At 47.4% G+C, this 18,410-nt stretch overlaps 1 protein-coding gene across 2 annotated transcripts in view; it reads left to right on the forward strand.

Moving 5' to 3' along the window:
* The window catches only part of fus (epithelial splicing regulatory protein fusilli), a 124,072-nt gene extending 121,614 nt beyond the window's left edge, over positions 1 to 2,458 (forward strand). For both annotated transcript variants that reach the window (XM_077646355.1, XM_077646356.1), the window contains exon 13: positions 113 to 2,458. In XM_077646355.1, the coding sequence (XP_077502481.1) occupies positions 113 to 271 (159 nt within the window). In that variant the 3' untranslated portion in view covers positions 272 to 2,458. The remainder of the gene's footprint in view (positions 1 to 112) is intronic.
* Positions 2,459 to 18,410: the final 15,952 nt, after the last annotated feature.

Below are 18,410 nucleotides of genomic sequence, written 5' to 3' on the forward strand. Positions count from 1 at the left end.
TTCCCCATTTCGTCAGCTGGGTACTATAACAGTACCTAGTATGGCAGCCCTCCCTAGCCGCCACCAGCAGCCTTGCCGGGGAAGAGAGTGAACGCGGCACCTTTCTGCGCAGCTCACGGCTGACTGCATCCAGATCCAGCGTAACTCGGACGGGCGCCCCAATGGCGAAGCCGTCGTGACCTTCCCGAGCCGCGCAGAAGCCGAGCGAGCCATCCAGGAGAAGAACCGCCAGAACATCGGCAGCCGCTACATCGAGCTGTTCATGGCGTGATGACCGGTGCGCACCTAGCGGCGGCGGCGCCCAGGAATGCTCTCGGGTCCAGCGACTCGCCTCATCAGCGCCGAACTGCCACATTGTCTCTAAATAGAGGAGTAGTCCTTTGTCCCGGTTTGGCTTGAGAGCACCGCTAGCCACAACGGCGGCGAGTGGCCCCAGCCCTTTCGGATGAGGTCCAAGCCCGCGTGACCCATCGTCTGAGCTGCCTCTCTCTCTTTCTCCCCTCCACATCCACGATTTTGTATGTTTCGCTTACTTTTGCTATTGTTCCTTTGTTGTTCTTTTCTTCAAGAGCACTTTTAAGTTACAAGTGCCCTTGAACTTGCACTTCTTTTTTTGTCCCGAGTGATAGCGCACAGCGCGCGAGGTTGATTACCCCACGTGCGGACCGAGACACCTCGATGCGAGGCTTTATTTTATCGCACTGTGCCTGCTCTTTCTTGAGACGCCCGCAAAGATAACAGCAAAATCACGCTGGTCTTCCCATAGTTGCGTTCAATATCATTATTAATCAAACTGCAACCTTAAGTGTGTTTGTGGTCCTTGACAAAGACCGCAGCCTCTGTCCACTCTCAAGTGTCTCTGCCGCGCCATCATCTGACCGTGCCGCACGGTTCGCTCGTGAACGTCCCCCAAACATGTCGCGTTGAGACAAGCCATGCCATGTCGGTGTGGCCCTTGTGCGACGCGTGTGCATTCACAAAACGTGCCTTATGGAAGTGTCCTTCTTTTGGGGAGCCATCCCGGTGCCGGCGTGCAGCTGTTCGAGCCCAAGCGGCCTCTTTCTCGCCGTGGCCAGGAGTGAGGGTGCCACCTCGCAGGTCGCTCCGCCCCGTCAAACTCATTCCGTGCGCTTGTGCAGGCACCTCATCGCCTCGTGATAGGCGGCACCGGGGATGGTTTCTTTTCCATGTTCTCTTTGCGTTTTTTGTTCCTTTGTCGACCCATACACGTCCGTCCAGCTACCGACCATATTATGCATTTCTGAGCGGCGTGTTAGAAGCGAGAAAGGAGAGCTGCGGGGCAACAGTATTCACCTTTGCCCCTTCCAGTGTGTGTCTGTTCTGTATGTGCGCGCGTGCCTTCATGCGGTTCCTGAAAACCGCCTGTTTGTTGTCGTCCACAAAGAAAAAAAATGGCCGCGGACACAGTGCAAGACGTAAAAAAAAAGCAACCATGCAAGCGGCGGCGCCGAACGCCGTGGTTCCGTGTGACCCTACTGTTATTTATTTACGAAGCAGTGCAATTGTATAACTCCTCCTGCCCATGTGGTGCTTGCAAAGCGAGTGTCCGATCTCGTGTGCCTGTGTGCGTTGCTAGGCGCGATCACGGCGCTCCCAGTGGCGGGGCGGGGCGCCAGCCGCCTTGGCGATTGTGGGTCGCCATCCGGGCGCCGACGCACGCCAGTTTGGAACCGTGGCGCCACGAGATGGCGCTGTCCGCGCTGCCTGCAAGTCCCCGGCAGTGCTCTAGTTCGTAAAACGAAAGCTAGTGCTGTGTTTTCATCGTGCTTTTCTTCTCTTTGTTTGGCTCCTTGTCACTAGCCTGCCACGCTACCCATGTGACCATGTGGCCTTTTCTCGATCGCACCAAGTGCCGTTGCGTTTTTTATTGTGTGTGCGTATTTTTGTCCACCGTCCGACTCGGTGTTTTATTTGTGTTTAATTGCAGTGATAATCATACACCAGGCCTCTCTTTTTTTTCTCTCTATCTTTTTATCTCGTGTTTTTGCCCACTTGTTTAGCAGAGTGCCTTAATGAATTGCTTTATATTGCTCTTGTGTGTCTTGCCTCTGCAAGTGTGCGTGCGCGTATGTTATTTTTCTCCTCAGTGTATATATACTATGCTTCCTTTGCACCTGCCCCCTTTTCTTTGCCCCCTCCCCTTCCCCAAACCGATTTCACCTACTATAAATGTAGTAAATGTGTACATATATACACCACCACTTTTCAACGCGACATGACCTCCGCCGACCGTCTTGGTCGGCTGGATTTTGTCTCAAAGTTGAAACTTTAGTCGACGTTTATGTCTTGCAAAACCAGTTATGTGTTGTCGTCCGTAAGCTCGTCCGTGTTCACACACAAAAAAAACTCAAAAGCAAAAAAAGTGAAAAATCTTCAAAAAAAGAGAAAACATTGAAAGAGCTGTCTGGCTTCTGTCAATAAAGAACGTAACTAAAAACGTGTGTTGCCTGCGGAGTATGCGGACTCGTGAATGCGTGTCCAGCTTCTGCAAGTGTTGTCATTTGAACCCGAGTGCAGGCTTGCCGGGAAAGTTAGTTTTGTACGAACGCATATTACCGCTGCCACATTATGCCAACGTGTGCACAGAGAACCTGCACCGTAATAGACATCGTATAGCGTGCGTAGCAAGAAAGCAGGACAGAAGTTCGATCAGGACTGTAGGGCGATTCATTGCGAACATTAACCAAATCGAGAACAACAAAAAGACCCGCACTAGACAGTGCAGTGCCCGTCCTGTCTTGTACGTGCCTTTTCTTGTCCTCTTAACTACGTCGTTTTTTGTTAGTATATAGTTGCAGTTTTGCGGCGCCACCTGCCATCGCATGTACAGGTGCCCACTTTTCGGAACGCCAAAATCACGATAAACATCGATTTCCTTGCTGACTAGAAGCGCAGCCAGGTACTCAGGGGTCCACTGCGCAAATTGCATTGGGAACTACAAAACGCACACTTCACTTCATGGCTGCATGCTTAGGCTGCCCAGTATCTCGGCTTTGCTGCAATTTTCGTGTGCCGAAAACTTTTGTGGGCACCTGCACAGCGTCCATTTAACTGCCAAAGTCAGCAGTGAACGACTGGGAGTTGCAAGCCAACGAGATAAGTATATGCAGCTCTAATTGTTCAGGATGTTGTCCAGTTTCCATCGAAATCTGGGCGGCCAAGCCAGCAGGTTTGAATCGTGCAAACAATCGCTGGTTCCTCATTGTCGGAGCGTATAGCCCTTACAGCACTGGTGTGGTCCTCAGTCTCTGATGTGGTGCATATTTTCGTCTTCTCGGCGCCTCAAAAGTTGACCGCACACTATCCGCACACTAGGTAAGTGTAACATGTCATGTTCGGCCTCTCTTACGATTTGGAGCTGCCCTGCTCCTCCACGCTACGGCGCTGATCGACGAATGGGCCGCCTCTCGCAAAACACTACTAGCGGCAGTTCTCATGAGGCTGAAATCTGTAAGCTATGTGCTAGGGCAAATATTTGTGCGAGGCACATTCCTTGGCGCTGATGCTCAGCCGGGAACAGCACCTCCGGCAGCGCCTTGTGAGGTTGTGTGCACATCCAAAACTTGTTTGACCAGTGAAATACATGAACTTCAGGGGACCTTAAGAAAATGTTCACTTGCAAGTGAAAGGCCATTCAATTGAAATCAATTCATTGCATCCATTTTGAATGCAAGGGAATTCCATTAATTCATTTTTATGAACCGAATTAAATTGGAAACAACTAAATGGTTCCCACTGGCAGTTATTTCGCAATGCTCAAAACTCATTCACCATTGCCAGCTCCGTAAACTAGTTGAGTTTGCCTGTTCCTTTGGGCACCTTGGGGCACATGCCTTGCTGGGCGGCAAAAGCTTTAGAATTCTATGGAAACACATTATATAGTTGTCTTGCTGAAAGAGTCGTGCCATTTTCTCCGAAAGCGCGTTCTTCGACTGCTTCCTGACAGCCAGACAAGCATGCTAGTGAATACGTTCGGCTGCTGCTCAAGGTGCAAGCTACACAGGCCAGAAATGGGCATCCTCACGAGGGCGTCCTCACCCTCACCTCGTGAGGATTTCGCTCGGTGAGGTGAGGATGAGGGAGGATGGCCGGATGAAAATATGTGAGGACGAGGGTGAGGCAGGAAATACATGGTGAGGGTGAGGAAGGGCAGAATTCACTATGCGAGGGTGGTGGCCCAAACTGTACTCCGGGCTAACGCTTTTGCCTGCGCCGTCTGTTATGAATTCCCATTTTAAAGCGCTACTTATTAGGGTGAAGATCTCGAGGAAGACGTAGTTTCTGCACTCTGGAGGTACACGAGGTGAACACGAAACGCGGGTGCAGCACACCTCCGTCGTCGTGATGTACTACACGGCCGAAAAAAGTGCTCTTCTAATTCAGAAACCCTTTTTCTTAATTGTGTAAAGTATTCGGGGAAACACCCTGTATAGTGCGATAACAAGGGGCCACTGGCAAGGCCGTGGGGGTGACTGCCAGTCCAACGGGAACCATGGTACCGCAGTCAACATTTTCATTATCAGCCCCGAGTCTGTCGGATGATCAGAATGTAGAGTAAAACACGTTGAAATTATACCTAGTAAGGCTATTGAATTACCAAGTTCTAGGCCTTCTTTGCCAGAACGAAGTCAGACTTCAGCTCAGTGAGGTTTCACAGAATTGGCTGCAGCGCAAAAAATGCTTTTGCGAAATTCCGCTGTCAATTAAAGCCTGTTGGCGGCGTTGGTGTGAATTTTTTTTAATTCACGCTGTGAGTAGTTCAGTACAGTCATATCTTCATTCTATTATCTCAGGAACTGTGGGATGGGAAAGCGGTGCCGCAATGTGGTGGGCAAGGGCGACCACTGTAGTCTTACCATAAAAATATAGCAGCACCTTAAAAACCCTGGTCTGAATCATCGCTCACTCCGGCTTGCATTGTACGATGTGCTAAAGAGAAAAAGTTGTACTGCTCTCCAAATAACATCAACATCTCTAGGTTTAATTCTGTCCCTGGTAAGACCTGTGACCGCGTAATCGCGCGCCTGATTTTATGAACTAAATGTCTAGCAGACATGGTAGGTATAATTGACACTCGGCGTTTGAGTAAGGCGTAGACGTGCAAGCAAAAAAATCACGGGCGGTTTCCCTTGGGGTTAATCATGAATTATCGTGCGCTAGCACCGTTAGTCCTATTTCGCATGGTTTATCCTGACCTTCTTTGCTGTTGCTTGGCCTGAACATGCTTACTTTGGTGGATATGTCATATGATGTAAGTTTGCACGTTTTTGCATCATTTTAGACTTGTACTGCGGAAGAATTGGTCATTATTTACATTCACAGATGCCTGGGTGTCGTCGAGTAGTGCCGTGAGGGCTTGTCTTATATGTTATTGTCAATAACGCCAGAAGTTGCTGACATCAAAAAATAACTCGCAATTTAAAACGACTGATAGTGAGGGAGAAGGCGAGGGAGGGCCAGCAAATTTTTGGAATTGAGGATGAGGGTTAGAGAGGGCCATGGACTCAAAATTGAGGGTGAGGGAGGAAAAGTAAAAATGAGGGCACTTGCCACCTCTGGTTAGAGCACACGGCCACAGAACAGCGCGGAGTGATACACCTCTCTTTATTTATTATTATTATTATTATTTGCGAACTACTTCCCCACTTTGTACAGGGGCCAGATTACGTAACTGTCAATAAGGAAAATTGTCAAAAACTTGTCACAAAGGTTTCAATAAGCCTCGCTCCTATCGGTCGGTCGTGGCCGGCGGCCATATTGCTTTTTTGCGCCATGGGTGGCTGCAGATGACGTCACGGATGTGGCAGAAGTGGTGACGTTGCACATCTAATTATGCAGCCGCTATTTGACAGTTTTTTGTCACAGTTTCGAGGCCGTCAATTTGACCGTGGCCTTTGTGACAGAAAATGGCGGCCGTGTACGCGGTGATACGACTGAGGCGGCTGCGCTGGCACGAGCAACGGCGAAGGAGGGCGCACGAAGACGCGTTTGATTTTCCGGACTAGCTGTTTCGACGCCTTTTTGGACTGAAGAAGCAGACTGTGGAGTGGCTGGCAGAGGAACTCGCCGATGAACTGGGAGGTTTGCGTGCGAGCGCGCTGTCGGTGCGGCGGCAAGTGCTGTGTGCACTGCGGTTATTTGCTACCGGTGGCTTTCAAGCTGCCGTTGGTGATGAGGCGCACGTGGGCATCGCACAACCGTCGGTGAACAAATGCGTGCGGCAGGTATTGCAGGTAATCTGCTAACTTAGCGCGCAGAAGGGGTGGGTTCCCACAGTCACCTCTGTGCCACAGATATATAAATAAAATACGCTTATGCTGGCAAAACACTTTATTTTTCCTAACAAATGGCACTTCGTGGTCGTCTTCAATTTCCCAAGGGGAAAGAAACAAACAACCACTCGTCACATACTGCAATATCTCAATTTTGGCATTTCTGTCATCGATCCAAAGAGCCGAACAACGCAGACTTCACCAAGTTGTCTTCGTCGATTTCGTGCCAAGCGCTTCTTGCAAGTTCGCTCGGTAGTCATGTAGCCTTCACTGCATTCGTTGAAATTTTTCTGCCCACTTAGGTCAACCGCACAGTAGCTCGATTCCAGACGCCGCGCAAAAAAAAAACAATAACATGGCGCGAATAATAATAATAATAATAATATTAATAATAATAATAATAATTGGTTTTGGGGGAAAGGAAATGGCGCAGTAATTGTCTCATATATCGTTGGACACCTGAACCGCGCCGTAAGGGAAGGGTAAAGGAGGGAGCGAAAGAAGAAAGGAAAAGAGAGGTGCCGTAGTGGAGGGCTCCGGAATAATTTCGACCACCTGGGGATCTTTAACGTGCACTGACATCGCACAGTTCACGGGCACCTTAGCGTTTTTCCTGGGTACCAGGAACGTAGAGGCCGGGAACGTAGAGGCAGATAGGATTGCTCGAGAGCACACAAACCGAGCCTCCACTCAAACTGACCTCGACAACCCAGCAGCAGACCCGGTACCCCTGAGCTATTCAGACATTCTAAACTATCACAGGGGAACGCGACTCAAATATCCGCCACGCCATAACAGCCTACACCAACAAGATGCAGTAGGCTGGTGGCTGCTGCGAACAGGGACTTTCCCCAATCTAAATACCTTAAGTAAAATCTACCCCACGCAATACAGCAGCAAATGTCCGTGGTGTGGAGAAAAACCCACGTTAATGCACATAACGTGGGTGTGTCAGAAAAACAAGGATCTAGCTGCAATAAACAAAAACCCGAGTGCGGAACAGTGGGAGGGGATGCTCTCCAGCGAGGACCCGGCCGTCCAGCGCGGATTGGTGCGGAGAGCCTACCTGGCGGCATACCTCAGTGGAGCCCTGGACCAGGGGCCCCAACCCTGTTAAGACGGGCTGCAATAACTCATCGGAAGATGAAGACAGCCCGCGACCGCTAATAACACATTTTAATATCAAATATAAAGTTTTTCCTCCTCCTCCTTAGCGTTTTTCCTCCATAAAAATGCAGCCGCCGCGGTCGGGTTCGAACCGGGAACTCCGGATCAGTAGTCGAACGCCCTAACCACTGAGCCACCGCGGCGGGGCATAACATGGCGTGAAACAGCTGCTTTCGTGCAAAGCGGCCTTTTTACTGCCGTCAGCACACCCCCGCGGCACCGAAAGTTACCCACCAGCCAATTTAATAGCACTTTGAACGCTTTTGTTTTGCTTATTATTTTCAAACTTTTGGACACAATGTTTTGGCAAAATAATAATAATTGTTTTTTTTTCGGGAAAGGAAATGGCGCAGTATCTGTCTCTATATCGTTGGACACCTGAACCGCGCCGTAAGGGAAGGGATAAAGGAGGGAGTGAAAGAAGAAAGGGAGAAATAGGTGCCGTAGTGGAGGGCTGCGAAATAATTTCGGCCACCTGGGGATCTTTAACGTGCACTGACATCGCACAGCACACGGGGGCCTTGGCGTTTTGCCTCCATATAAGCGCAGCGCGGCAAAATAAAATATTTGTTATTTTCATCGTTGCTCATTTCTTATTACAAAAAATTACGCAGACGGTCCCTCGAGTGTTCTCGGGGCGCCGCCCTGCTGTAATTGGCTGATTCCTCGTTGCGTCACGTGATGACGTCTCATTGCGTCGTCATTTCGACGTCACTGTCAATAGCTTGTGACAGAATTTGTCATAGTTAACCTGGGCCAGCATTACACAGCGCTACGACGCCGTCGCACCTGCAGTTTTGTACGGAATATCTTAGTACTCGGCGCTAAAAAGTCTGCTGATTCAACTAACGTATTTAGGCAGAGTGTCCTTGAAATCCGCAACGACGGCTCGCGCACTGCAATCAGAATCGCTTGTCTCAAGAAGTTGCACTAAATGGTTAATTGAAATAAACAGTGTAAAGTGTGAATACAAAAGAAGTGTATCTTCTCTCCAGCTTTTGTTTTTACTTGGTGGACCAAGTGGCCCGACGCTGCCCTCGATGCAGAGCTTTTCTTTGTCGCCGCTGTACACGGCGACGCTTATCCTTTCCCTCACGGCGCGGTTGAGGTGTGCACTGAGAAGTGAGAGAGTTACTGCGCCATTAACTTTCCTCAAAAAACCGCTGTTTTGATCTCTCACGCTGCCTCGATAAAGCATCCCTTTGGTAGGATGGCGACACTGATCGTTCGATCGGGAGGCGCCATTCTGAATCACAAGGATTACGCCAATTCCAATAAATAAGACGCTTCTAAATTTAATCTGAAATAAGATTTTCATGTCTGGAAGAAGTACTGGACGCTTTGGTGAGTAAAAAAAAATTGTAGGAGGCTTAAGCTTCGCCTTTAAGAGCAGGATGCGACAGTGCGTTGCAGCATTGCCAAGGATCCCACGGAAACGCCATCGTCCTTCGCTGCCAGCCCTTGCCCGGGCAATTTAAGGAAAGGAAACAATGTCTTGGTGGACAGCCTAACCACGCCTAAGGCAACGAAAATAAAAACAAAATTTTAAGTAAAGAAAAGGACGCCTGTCTCACATATCTCGATGGACACCCGAACCGGGCCGTAAGGGAAGGAAAATTCATCCCTTACGGCGCGGTCCAGGTGTCCACCGAGATGCGCCATTTTTCGCTCACGGCCAAAGATGCCGACGACACCGGCTTTTCTGCGACACGAGCTCCTTAACGCTATCGCGTTAAAAATTGGCGAGGATACTTAAGCTCCGCGTTAAGGGTATGACGCGATAGCGTAGTGGGTTAGGCTTTCCATCCTGAGCAGTTTGGCACCTTTGAACACATTTTTCATTTCTTAAAATTGTTTCAGTTAATTAATCGTTGAATTGCACACACTAAATTTTCTTAATTAGCATCATCAAACATTGGCTTTTCATTCTGACCGTATTGATACCTTTGAAACACCTTTTTCTGATTTTGCCATTTTCTTATTTCCTTAATTAATCAATAAATTATAATGATTTCATTAACTCGTCATCGCCTATCACGCACCAATCAATCATCACTCACTAATAATAATAATAATAATAATTGGTTTTTGGGGAACGGAAATGGCGCAGTATCTGTCTCATATATCGTTGGACACCTGAACCGCGCCGTATGGGAAGGGATAAGGGAGGGAGTGAAAGAAGAAAGGAAGAAAGAGGTGCCCGTAGTGGAGGGCTCCGGAATAATTTCGACCACCTGGGGATCTTTAACGTGCACTGACATCGCACAGCACACGGGCGCCTTAGCGTTTTTCCTCCATAAAAACGCAGCCGCCGCGGTCGGGTTCGAACCCGGGAACTCCGGATCAGTAGTCGAGCGCCCTAACCACTGAGCCTCCGCGGCGGGGCATCCACAAATTGCCATGGTACGATTTTTTTTATGCAGCCCCCGATTATTTCCTACACGTTGGGCCGACTACTTCTACGCCGACGGCTTATCGACCGAACGAGCTGTATACGCTATCGCGAAAATGCGGTTAGGCTCACGGCCTCGAGGGTGTAGGAGAGTGCAAGGCACGGCGAAAGGAGAGACATAGGAGAGCGAAGTGAAATTCTTCATTGTTGAGTTGAAAGCACCGAAACGGCACTAAGTTCCCAAGCCGAGACATATACATCTGTCGCTTCGGAACGTTAAACTCGTATATATAGAATTACTTATCTTTCCCATGTGGTACCATTTGGAAAGACAGAGCGAGAAAAGGTGAGTGCAGCCGAAATCCCCTCCATTATTCTTAGAAATACGAGGGATTCATGGGGTCTTTGGGCTTTCAACCCTAAGATGTGGCGTTTCTGCTCTCGTCGCATTGTAAAGAGGATGAGCACGCGGGCAGTGTACCTCTGCAGTTTTAGAGATTAAGTCGCTGGTACATTGGCAGTGCATGCTTGATAATAGGGACAGCGTAGAGGGAGGGCGCGTACGGGGTAAACGGAGTCTCATACATCGAGAACAATACGGTCATGCCACTCCTTCCAGCGACTGCATTGCAAGGAAATGACATCATTGAAATGTTCTTGCGGTGTCGTTTAGTCTGTGTATATATATTTAAAGCATTTACCACCTATGAGTGCAGCACTTTATCAGAAAATGGATATTGGTCAGAGAGTAAAGAGAATTTATTCCAGATCATTAAACAATAGGAGACGTTGTTAAACCATGATGACAGGTTGTTGAGGTAGCACAGAGTACACACAAACATAGACACAGTTTCAAGACATTGCACACAACGTGCAGGATTGAGATCTGCTTCAGTACTGCTGGTCCTGTGAGGTTTGTAAGACGGCGATGTTTGTCCTCCGGCTACTGAAATTCTACTACACTGGCCTAGCATAGAACTTGTGTCAGTTTACCTTCTTAACGAAACGAAGGACGATGGACATTGTTACTAATGAAGGAATCGAGTTGCACATCCCCAATAGCACTAAGTTTGTGAGATGTGGGCAGACGCATATCATAAGATATGGGCCTGTCTGAAAAATTCGCAAATAACGAGAGTAAATCAACCAACGAGAGAGGGCTGGGAGCCGACCTTGTCTGGCTGCTTGGACCTGGAGTCCCAGAGGGTTCTGGTTCAAAGAGAGCGGGCAGCGGCAACGGCCAGTGGAGTCCCGGAATGAGGACTACCACCCAGGCAAAGGAGCGGTGAAACCATCCACTCTCCTCTAAAACCCGCCCCAGTGCATCCAATAAAGCTTTACCACCACCACCTCAAAGTCAACGAAACCTTACGCTGGTTTTGAGAAAAGGAAAGGCGCATGACTGCCTCAATTTTTAGGTGGATGCCACAGTTTAGTCAGAGCGCTATTGAGGTTTCCCTTGAATAAGTGAGCCGACGACGTTCATAGAGTTCATTGTCTTTGACAACTTTGCATAGGCCGTTCATGTTCACGAAAGGAAAGGCGCACAACCGGCTACGTCGGTCACTGGAGACCTCAATCTCGCTTTCATGTTCGTGGCGTTGGTGTCCAACTGCAAAAGCATGCTTTGATTGCGTTCGGTTGAAACCCAGGGGGTGTGGCTAGAAGTGTTTTCGCACTAAAGACAATTACTGGTGGTTTAGTATTCTTATGCACGAAATATTGTGCGAAAGCGCGCTAGGCCACCCGAATTTCGGGGGTGCGCCAAATCCTATTCGGGGGTGTCTCAGGTAACTTCCGAATGTGGGTCACTTAATTTTCAAATTTTCGGGGGTGGGCCAAGCCCATTTTGGCATTATCCCATGTCGGTTCCGAAATTCGACCAACTCAATTTTGTAATTTCCGATGGTGGCCAACCTCATATTTGGAGGTGCTCCAATTCCATTTTGAGACTAGGCTAAGGCTGTCTTACACCCACACCATAATCACCGGCAGCCAAATCCGGCAAAGGTCATTTCAAGGTCAAACTTGGGGTGCCCTAACCTACCCGCCATGGTGGCTCAGTGGTTAGAGCGCTGGGCTACTGATCCTGCGTACCCGGGTTCGAACCCGACCGCGGCGGCTGCGTTTCGATGGAGGCGAAACGCTAAGGGGCCCGTGTGCTGTGCGATGTCAGTGCACGTTTAAGATCCCCAGATGGTCGAAATTATTCCGGAGCCCTCCACACGGCACCTCTTTCTTGCTTCTTTCACTCCCTCCTTTATCCCTTCCCTTACGGTGCGGCTCAGGTGTCCAACGATATGTGAGACAGATACTGCGCCATTTCCTTTCCCCAAAAACAAAATCAACCCATTACAGCTCACGGCTTACGCGCGGACGGCAGCTGCATACTGACTGGTGCGGCGCATTTACACCCCACTTTTGGATCCATGGCCCTCCCTCACCCTCGCCCTCATTTTGAAACGTTATCCAGCCCTCCCTCGCCCTCACATCGTCGGCCCTCCTTCATCCTCACACCCACTAACGGTCATTTTAAAATTCGAGTTATATTTCCTAGTGTGCAACTTCTGGCGTTATTACTCAGTAATAAACATACAAGACAAGCTTATACTGTTGTCTGTGTGCGGGTACGTGTGTGTGGGCTGTTTGAGCGAATGCGTGAGGCAAAACCGAGACAGTTACGAGTTTGGCCCTGAGATATCACTCTGGTTTTACTTCTGGCACGCACTGCATGCATACATGTGCCCTGCAATTATAACATTTCATTGCAATCTATATATTTTGCTTATACTGCAATCCCCACTGGGGATTCTAGAAGGACGGGATACAGACAAGTAAACACGACGTAATTACGCAGGCAATAAACACAAGAACAAAGTAGAATAACGTAAAATGAAAATTTTGGAAAATAGGCATGCACAACACATTTTAAACAATACCGGAAATAAACGTCGACATAGATGATTTCGAAACGTGGTCATTGGTTAAGAGTTTTCCTTCAATTACTGTTCGCGGAAAGAATACTTTAAACGGTTATTACGCGTGGTAAATGGCCTTACTGTGCGTCTTTGCCTAGTGGCGTATAACCAGATGAAAAATAAATTATTCTCGTAAGATCTGCCTTATACGGGCGTTAATAAATTCAAAAGACCAATTTTATTCGTGACAGACGGTTTCTTTGCGTTGATGGAGGCAAGTTCGCTTTGGTTAACAGTTCTGTCACTTACGTACGTCCAAATCTATTTTGAATGAAGCGAGCTGCTTTCCTTGGCACCCTTTCTATCTTATTAGTGTAAGTTTTAGTGAAAGTGTCCCACATAACGCATGCACAGTCTAGTATTGGCAGAATTATGTTTTTGTATGCGAGCAGTCGGACAGAAGGAGTAGGAAGTCTCGAAGCTCTCTTCAGAAAGAACAACTTGCGCTTAACATTATGTCATTATGTAATCAATGTGCTTAATCCAAGTGAAGTCATTAGTGATCAAGAGTCCGAGATTCTTACAATGTATCTCGAAAAAACCTCGAGAAAAGTTTAGATAGGATGAATGTTTAGGCTTCTTATGTAAAGTGGCGTCTGTAGTAGTGAGCAGTACAGCTTTGTGGTCCGATATTCTACTATCTGGCTAGTTGTTCTGACAGTAATTGATCCGCTAACAAAAAAGAGGTCGAACATTGATTGAGAATGCTCACCATGCTCACTGTGCTAAAATGGACTGCTAGAATCAGTCAGTACGTTGTAATGCCTGTGTACAAAAACTAATGTACGTTAAGGGTATTTAGAAAACAAATCAGTAGCATTTACCACGATAATTACAATGAGTGCTAGGCACAGAATAGACTCAGAACGAGGAAATTTTGTAGGTCACTTATTTACCATTACCCGATGACACTGCGATTGCACTTGGTCTTTTCAATTTCACTGTTTCTAATCCCCCGCCATTTAGTGCGGTTTGCTACGCTTCCACGCGCACGGACGGAAAATGATGAAGTCCACGCTTTCAAACTACAGTGTGAGAGACTGGCACTTCCAACAACAACTCTCGTGAACGCGGCTATGTGACGAAGACGACGACATTGCAAGCACAGCACGAGAGCTTGGCAGTTCGTACAGGCAGGATGTTAGGATTTCTCCCAACTGATTGTTCAAATTAGGGAAATGTATGAACCGATAAACTTAAAACCGGAGTGGCAATCCTTCTTGGTGATGCGCCTCGCGTCTACTGCTCTGTTGCTGTCTTTTTGCGACGTGTTCTATGGCGTATCCTAAAAGCTTTGTAAATAATTTAGTTAATGTAGATATAATATATTTTCAATCTTATAAATGTCATACTTAAAGAAAAGCCGTGGCGACGGCGTAACTGATTTTTTAGTGCCACTGCGAGTTCGGATCCCGCTCCCCTGTTTAAATTTTGTTTATTTCTTTAGTGTCTTCCCCCGGTGCGGTGTCGGCTTTCCGCTGCAGTGAGGCCCTTATGCGGTCACTTAAAATAAAACATTATTGAGGCCACATGAAAATCAAACGGCTTGCTGAAATGCAGCATTTGGGCTGAATAATAGTAATCACTAAGTCCCCGAGTATGGAATGAAAGATTCCTGTGGTTGCCATTTTAGTGCCATATTGCTTCCAATCCGCCAAAAAGTGTATGTCTGAAGCCTGCTTCTAGCACGTGGGCCACCTTGGTCACGTGACGTTGTGACGTCATCACAAGCTGCCCATCGGATTGTGAGCAAACTGCCCACCGTGGCAGTTCAATTTAAAGATTAGTCGCGAGAGATTCCTCAGGAATAACATATAGGTCTCACAAGCCCCACCGCTGGCAGCACCTGCCATAGCAGGGCAGTGGCGCGTAGCTTAACCGCTGCACCTCTGCGCCTGGAGCGGAGTCAGGACACCCAGGCATCTGTGAATGTAAATAATGACCAATTCTTCCGCAGTACAAGTCTAAAATGATGCAAAAACGAGCAAACTTACATCATATGACATATCCACCAAAGCAAGCATGTTCAGGCCAAGCAACAGCATAGAAGGTCAGGATAAACTATGCGAAATAGGACTAACGGTGCTAGCGCACGATAATTCATGGTTAACCCCAAGGGAAACCGCCCGTGATTTTTTTCTTGCACGTCTACGCCTTACTCAAACGGTGAGTGTCAATTATACCTACCATGTCTGCTAGACATTTAGTTCATAAAACCAGGCGCGCGATTACGCGGTCACAGGTCTTACCAGGGACCGAATTAAACCTTGAGATGTTGATGTTATCTGGAGAGCAGTACAACTTTTTCTCTTTAGCACATCGTACAATGCAAGGCGGAGTGAGCGATGATTCAAACCAGGGTTTTTAAGGTGCTGCTATATTTTTATGGTAAGACTACAGTGGTCGCCCTTGCCCACCCCATTGCGGCACCGCTTTCCCATCCCACAGTTCCAGAGATAATAGAATGAAGATATGACTGTACTGACCTACTCACAGCGTGAATAAAAAAAAAACTCACACCAACGCCGCCAACAGGCTTTGATTCGACAGTGGAATTTCGCAAAAGCATTTTTTGCGCTTCAGCCAATTTTGTGAAACCTCACTGAGCTGAAGTCTGACTTCGTTCTGGCAAAGAAGGCCTAGAACTTGGTAATTCAATAGCCTTACTAGGTATAATTTCGACGTGTTTTGCTCTACATTCTGATCATCCGACAGACTCGGGGCTGATAATGAAAGTGTTTACTGCGGTACCATGGTCCCCGTTGGACTGGCAGTCACCACCACGGCCCTGCCAGTGGCCCCTTGTTATCGCACTATACAGGGTGTTTTCCCGAATACTTTGCCAGAACGAAGTCAGACTTCAGCTCAGTGAGGTTTCACAGAATTGGCTGCAGCGCAAAAAAAGCTTTTGCGAAATTCCACTGTCGAATCAAAGCATGTTGGCGGCGTTGGTGTGAATTTTTTTTATTCACGCTGTGAGTAGTTCAGTACAGTCATATCTTCATTCTATATTCTATTTTCTCTGGAACTGTGGGATGGGAAAGCGGTGCCGCAATGTGGTGGGCAAGGGCGACCACTGTAGTCTTACCATAAAAATAAAGCAGCACCTTAAAAACCTTGGTCTGAATCATCGCTCACTCCGCCTTGCATTGTACGATGTGCTAAAGAGAAAAAGTTGTACTGCTCTCCAAATAACGTCAACATCTCTAGGTTTAATTCGGTCCCTGGTAAGACCTGTGACCGCGTAATCGCGCGCCTGATTTTATGAACTAAATGTCTAGCAGACATGGTAGGTATAATTGACACTCAGCGTTTGAGTAAGGCGTAGACGTGCAAGCAAAAAAAATCACGGGTGGTTTCCCTTGGGATTAACCATGAATTATCGTGCGCTAGCACCGTTAGTCCTATTTCGCATGGTTTATCCTGACCTTCTATGCTGTTGCTTGGCCTGAACATGCTTGCTTTGGTGGATATGTCATATGATGTAAGTTTGCTCGTTTTTGCATCATTTTAGACTTGCACTGCGGAAGAATTGGTCATTATTTACATTCACAGATGCCTGGGTGTCCTGACTCCGCTCCAGGCGCAGAGGTGCAGCGGTTAAGCTACGCGCCACTGCCCTGCTATGGCAGGTGCTGCCAGCGGTGGGGCTTGTGAGACCTATATGTTATTCCTGAGGAATCTCTCGCGACTAATCTTTAAATTGAACTGCCACGGTGGGCAGTTTGCTCACAGTCCGATGGGCAGCTTGTGATGACGTCACAACGTCACGTGACCAAGGTGGCCCACGTGCTAGAAGCAGGCTTCGGACATACACTTTTTGGCGGATTGGAAGCAATATAGCACTAAAATGGCAACCACAGGAATCTTTCGTTCCATACTCGGGGAGTTAGTGATTACTATTATTCAGCCCAAATGCTGCATTTTAGCAAGCCGTTTAATTTTCATGTGGCCTCAATAATGCTTTATTTTAAGTGACCGCATAAGGGCCTCACTGCAGCGGAAAGCCAACACCGCACCGGGGGAAGACATTAAAGAAATAAAAAAAATTTAAACGGGGGGAGCGGGATCCGAACTCGCAGTGGCGCTAAAAAATCAGTTACGCCGTCGCCACGGCTTTTCTTTAAGTATGACATTTATAAGATTGAAAATATATTATATCTACATTAACTAAATTATTTACAAAGCTTTTAGGATACGCCATAGAACACGTCGCAAAAAGACAGCAACAGAGCAGTAGACGCGAGGCGCATCACCAAGAAGGATTGCCACTCCGGTTTTAAGTCGATCGGTTCATACATTTCCCTAATTTGAACAATCAGTTGGGAGAAATCCTAACATCCTGCCTGTACGAACTGCCAAGCTCTCGTGCTGTGCTTGCAATGTCGTCGTCTTCGTCACATAGCCGCCTTCACGAGAGTTGTTGTTGGAAGTGTCAGTCTCTCACACTGTAGTTTGAAAGCGTGGTCTTCATCATTTTCCGTCCGTGCGCGTGGAAGCGTAGCAAACCGCACTAAATGGCGGGAGATTAGAAACAGTGAAATTGAAAAGACCCATTGCAATCGCAGTGTCATCGGGTAATGGTAAATAAGTGACCTACAAAATTTCCTCGTTCTGAGTCTATTCTGTGCCTAGCACTCATTGTAATTATCGTGGTAAATGCTACTGATTTGTTTTCTAAGTACCCTTAACGTACATTAGTTTTTGTACACAGGCACTACAACGTACTGACTGATTTTAGCAGTCCATTTTAGCACAGTGAGCATGGCAGCAGCAAACGGGGCAGCATGATAAGCTTTTTCTTTTGCGTTGCCATCCAGATCAGTGATTTCAAAACTGCACATCGCTGCAGGAGTGACGATCGCTTTCTAGTGCTGCTGCCCTGCCCACTGTGTGTGCAGTGTTTCCTTTCTTGCGTCATCGCATTATCAAAAGATCTGTTGTCTTGTGGCGGTGTTGAAAAAAATCTTGGCCCGATTGAAAAGCAAATGCGATCGGAATGGCTAGAAGGCCAGAGCAAGGGTAATTCATCAGTGGGGGGCCTGCAGGAGTCTCAAAATATAACTGAGAATAAACTCTCCGGTTTAACTCAACGAATTGATGGCACTGAGATATAGTTGTCGGGCCTAAATGTCTTAGCCACGGAGGTAAAAGACATGAAATCGGAAATATCGGAACTTCAGGAGCAACTTAGTACAGTTACAAACCAGATAGACGATTTAGAAAGCACAGGCAGGAGAAATAACCTGATAATTCACGGAATAAAAGAGTTTAGCGAGGAGACTAGCAAGGAACTTGCAAAGGAAGTAATTGATGGTGTTTTTCTTTCCTAGAACAAGGTTTAGCAGTGAGCGGTGTCGAAAGATGCCATAGGGTGGGTAAAAAACAAATAAATAAGGCGCGACCAGTCGTTTTGAAACTCCTCGACTTCTGTGAAACAAATTTCAACAAATATTACGATACTATTAACTCAAAAACACCAAAATAAGCTCAAAATCTAAGCACTAAAAAATCTCAAAATCATTAGCTGATGACTTTTCTAATCAAGTTAGGGAAATACGGAAACAGCAGTGGATAAGC

This window comes from Amblyomma americanum, chromosome 1 (assembly GCF_052857255.1).
Source record: "Amblyomma americanum isolate KBUSLIRL-KWMA chromosome 1, ASM5285725v1, whole genome shotgun sequence".
Lineage (NCBI taxonomy): Eukaryota > Metazoa > Arthropoda > Arachnida > Ixodida > Ixodidae > Amblyomma > Amblyomma americanum.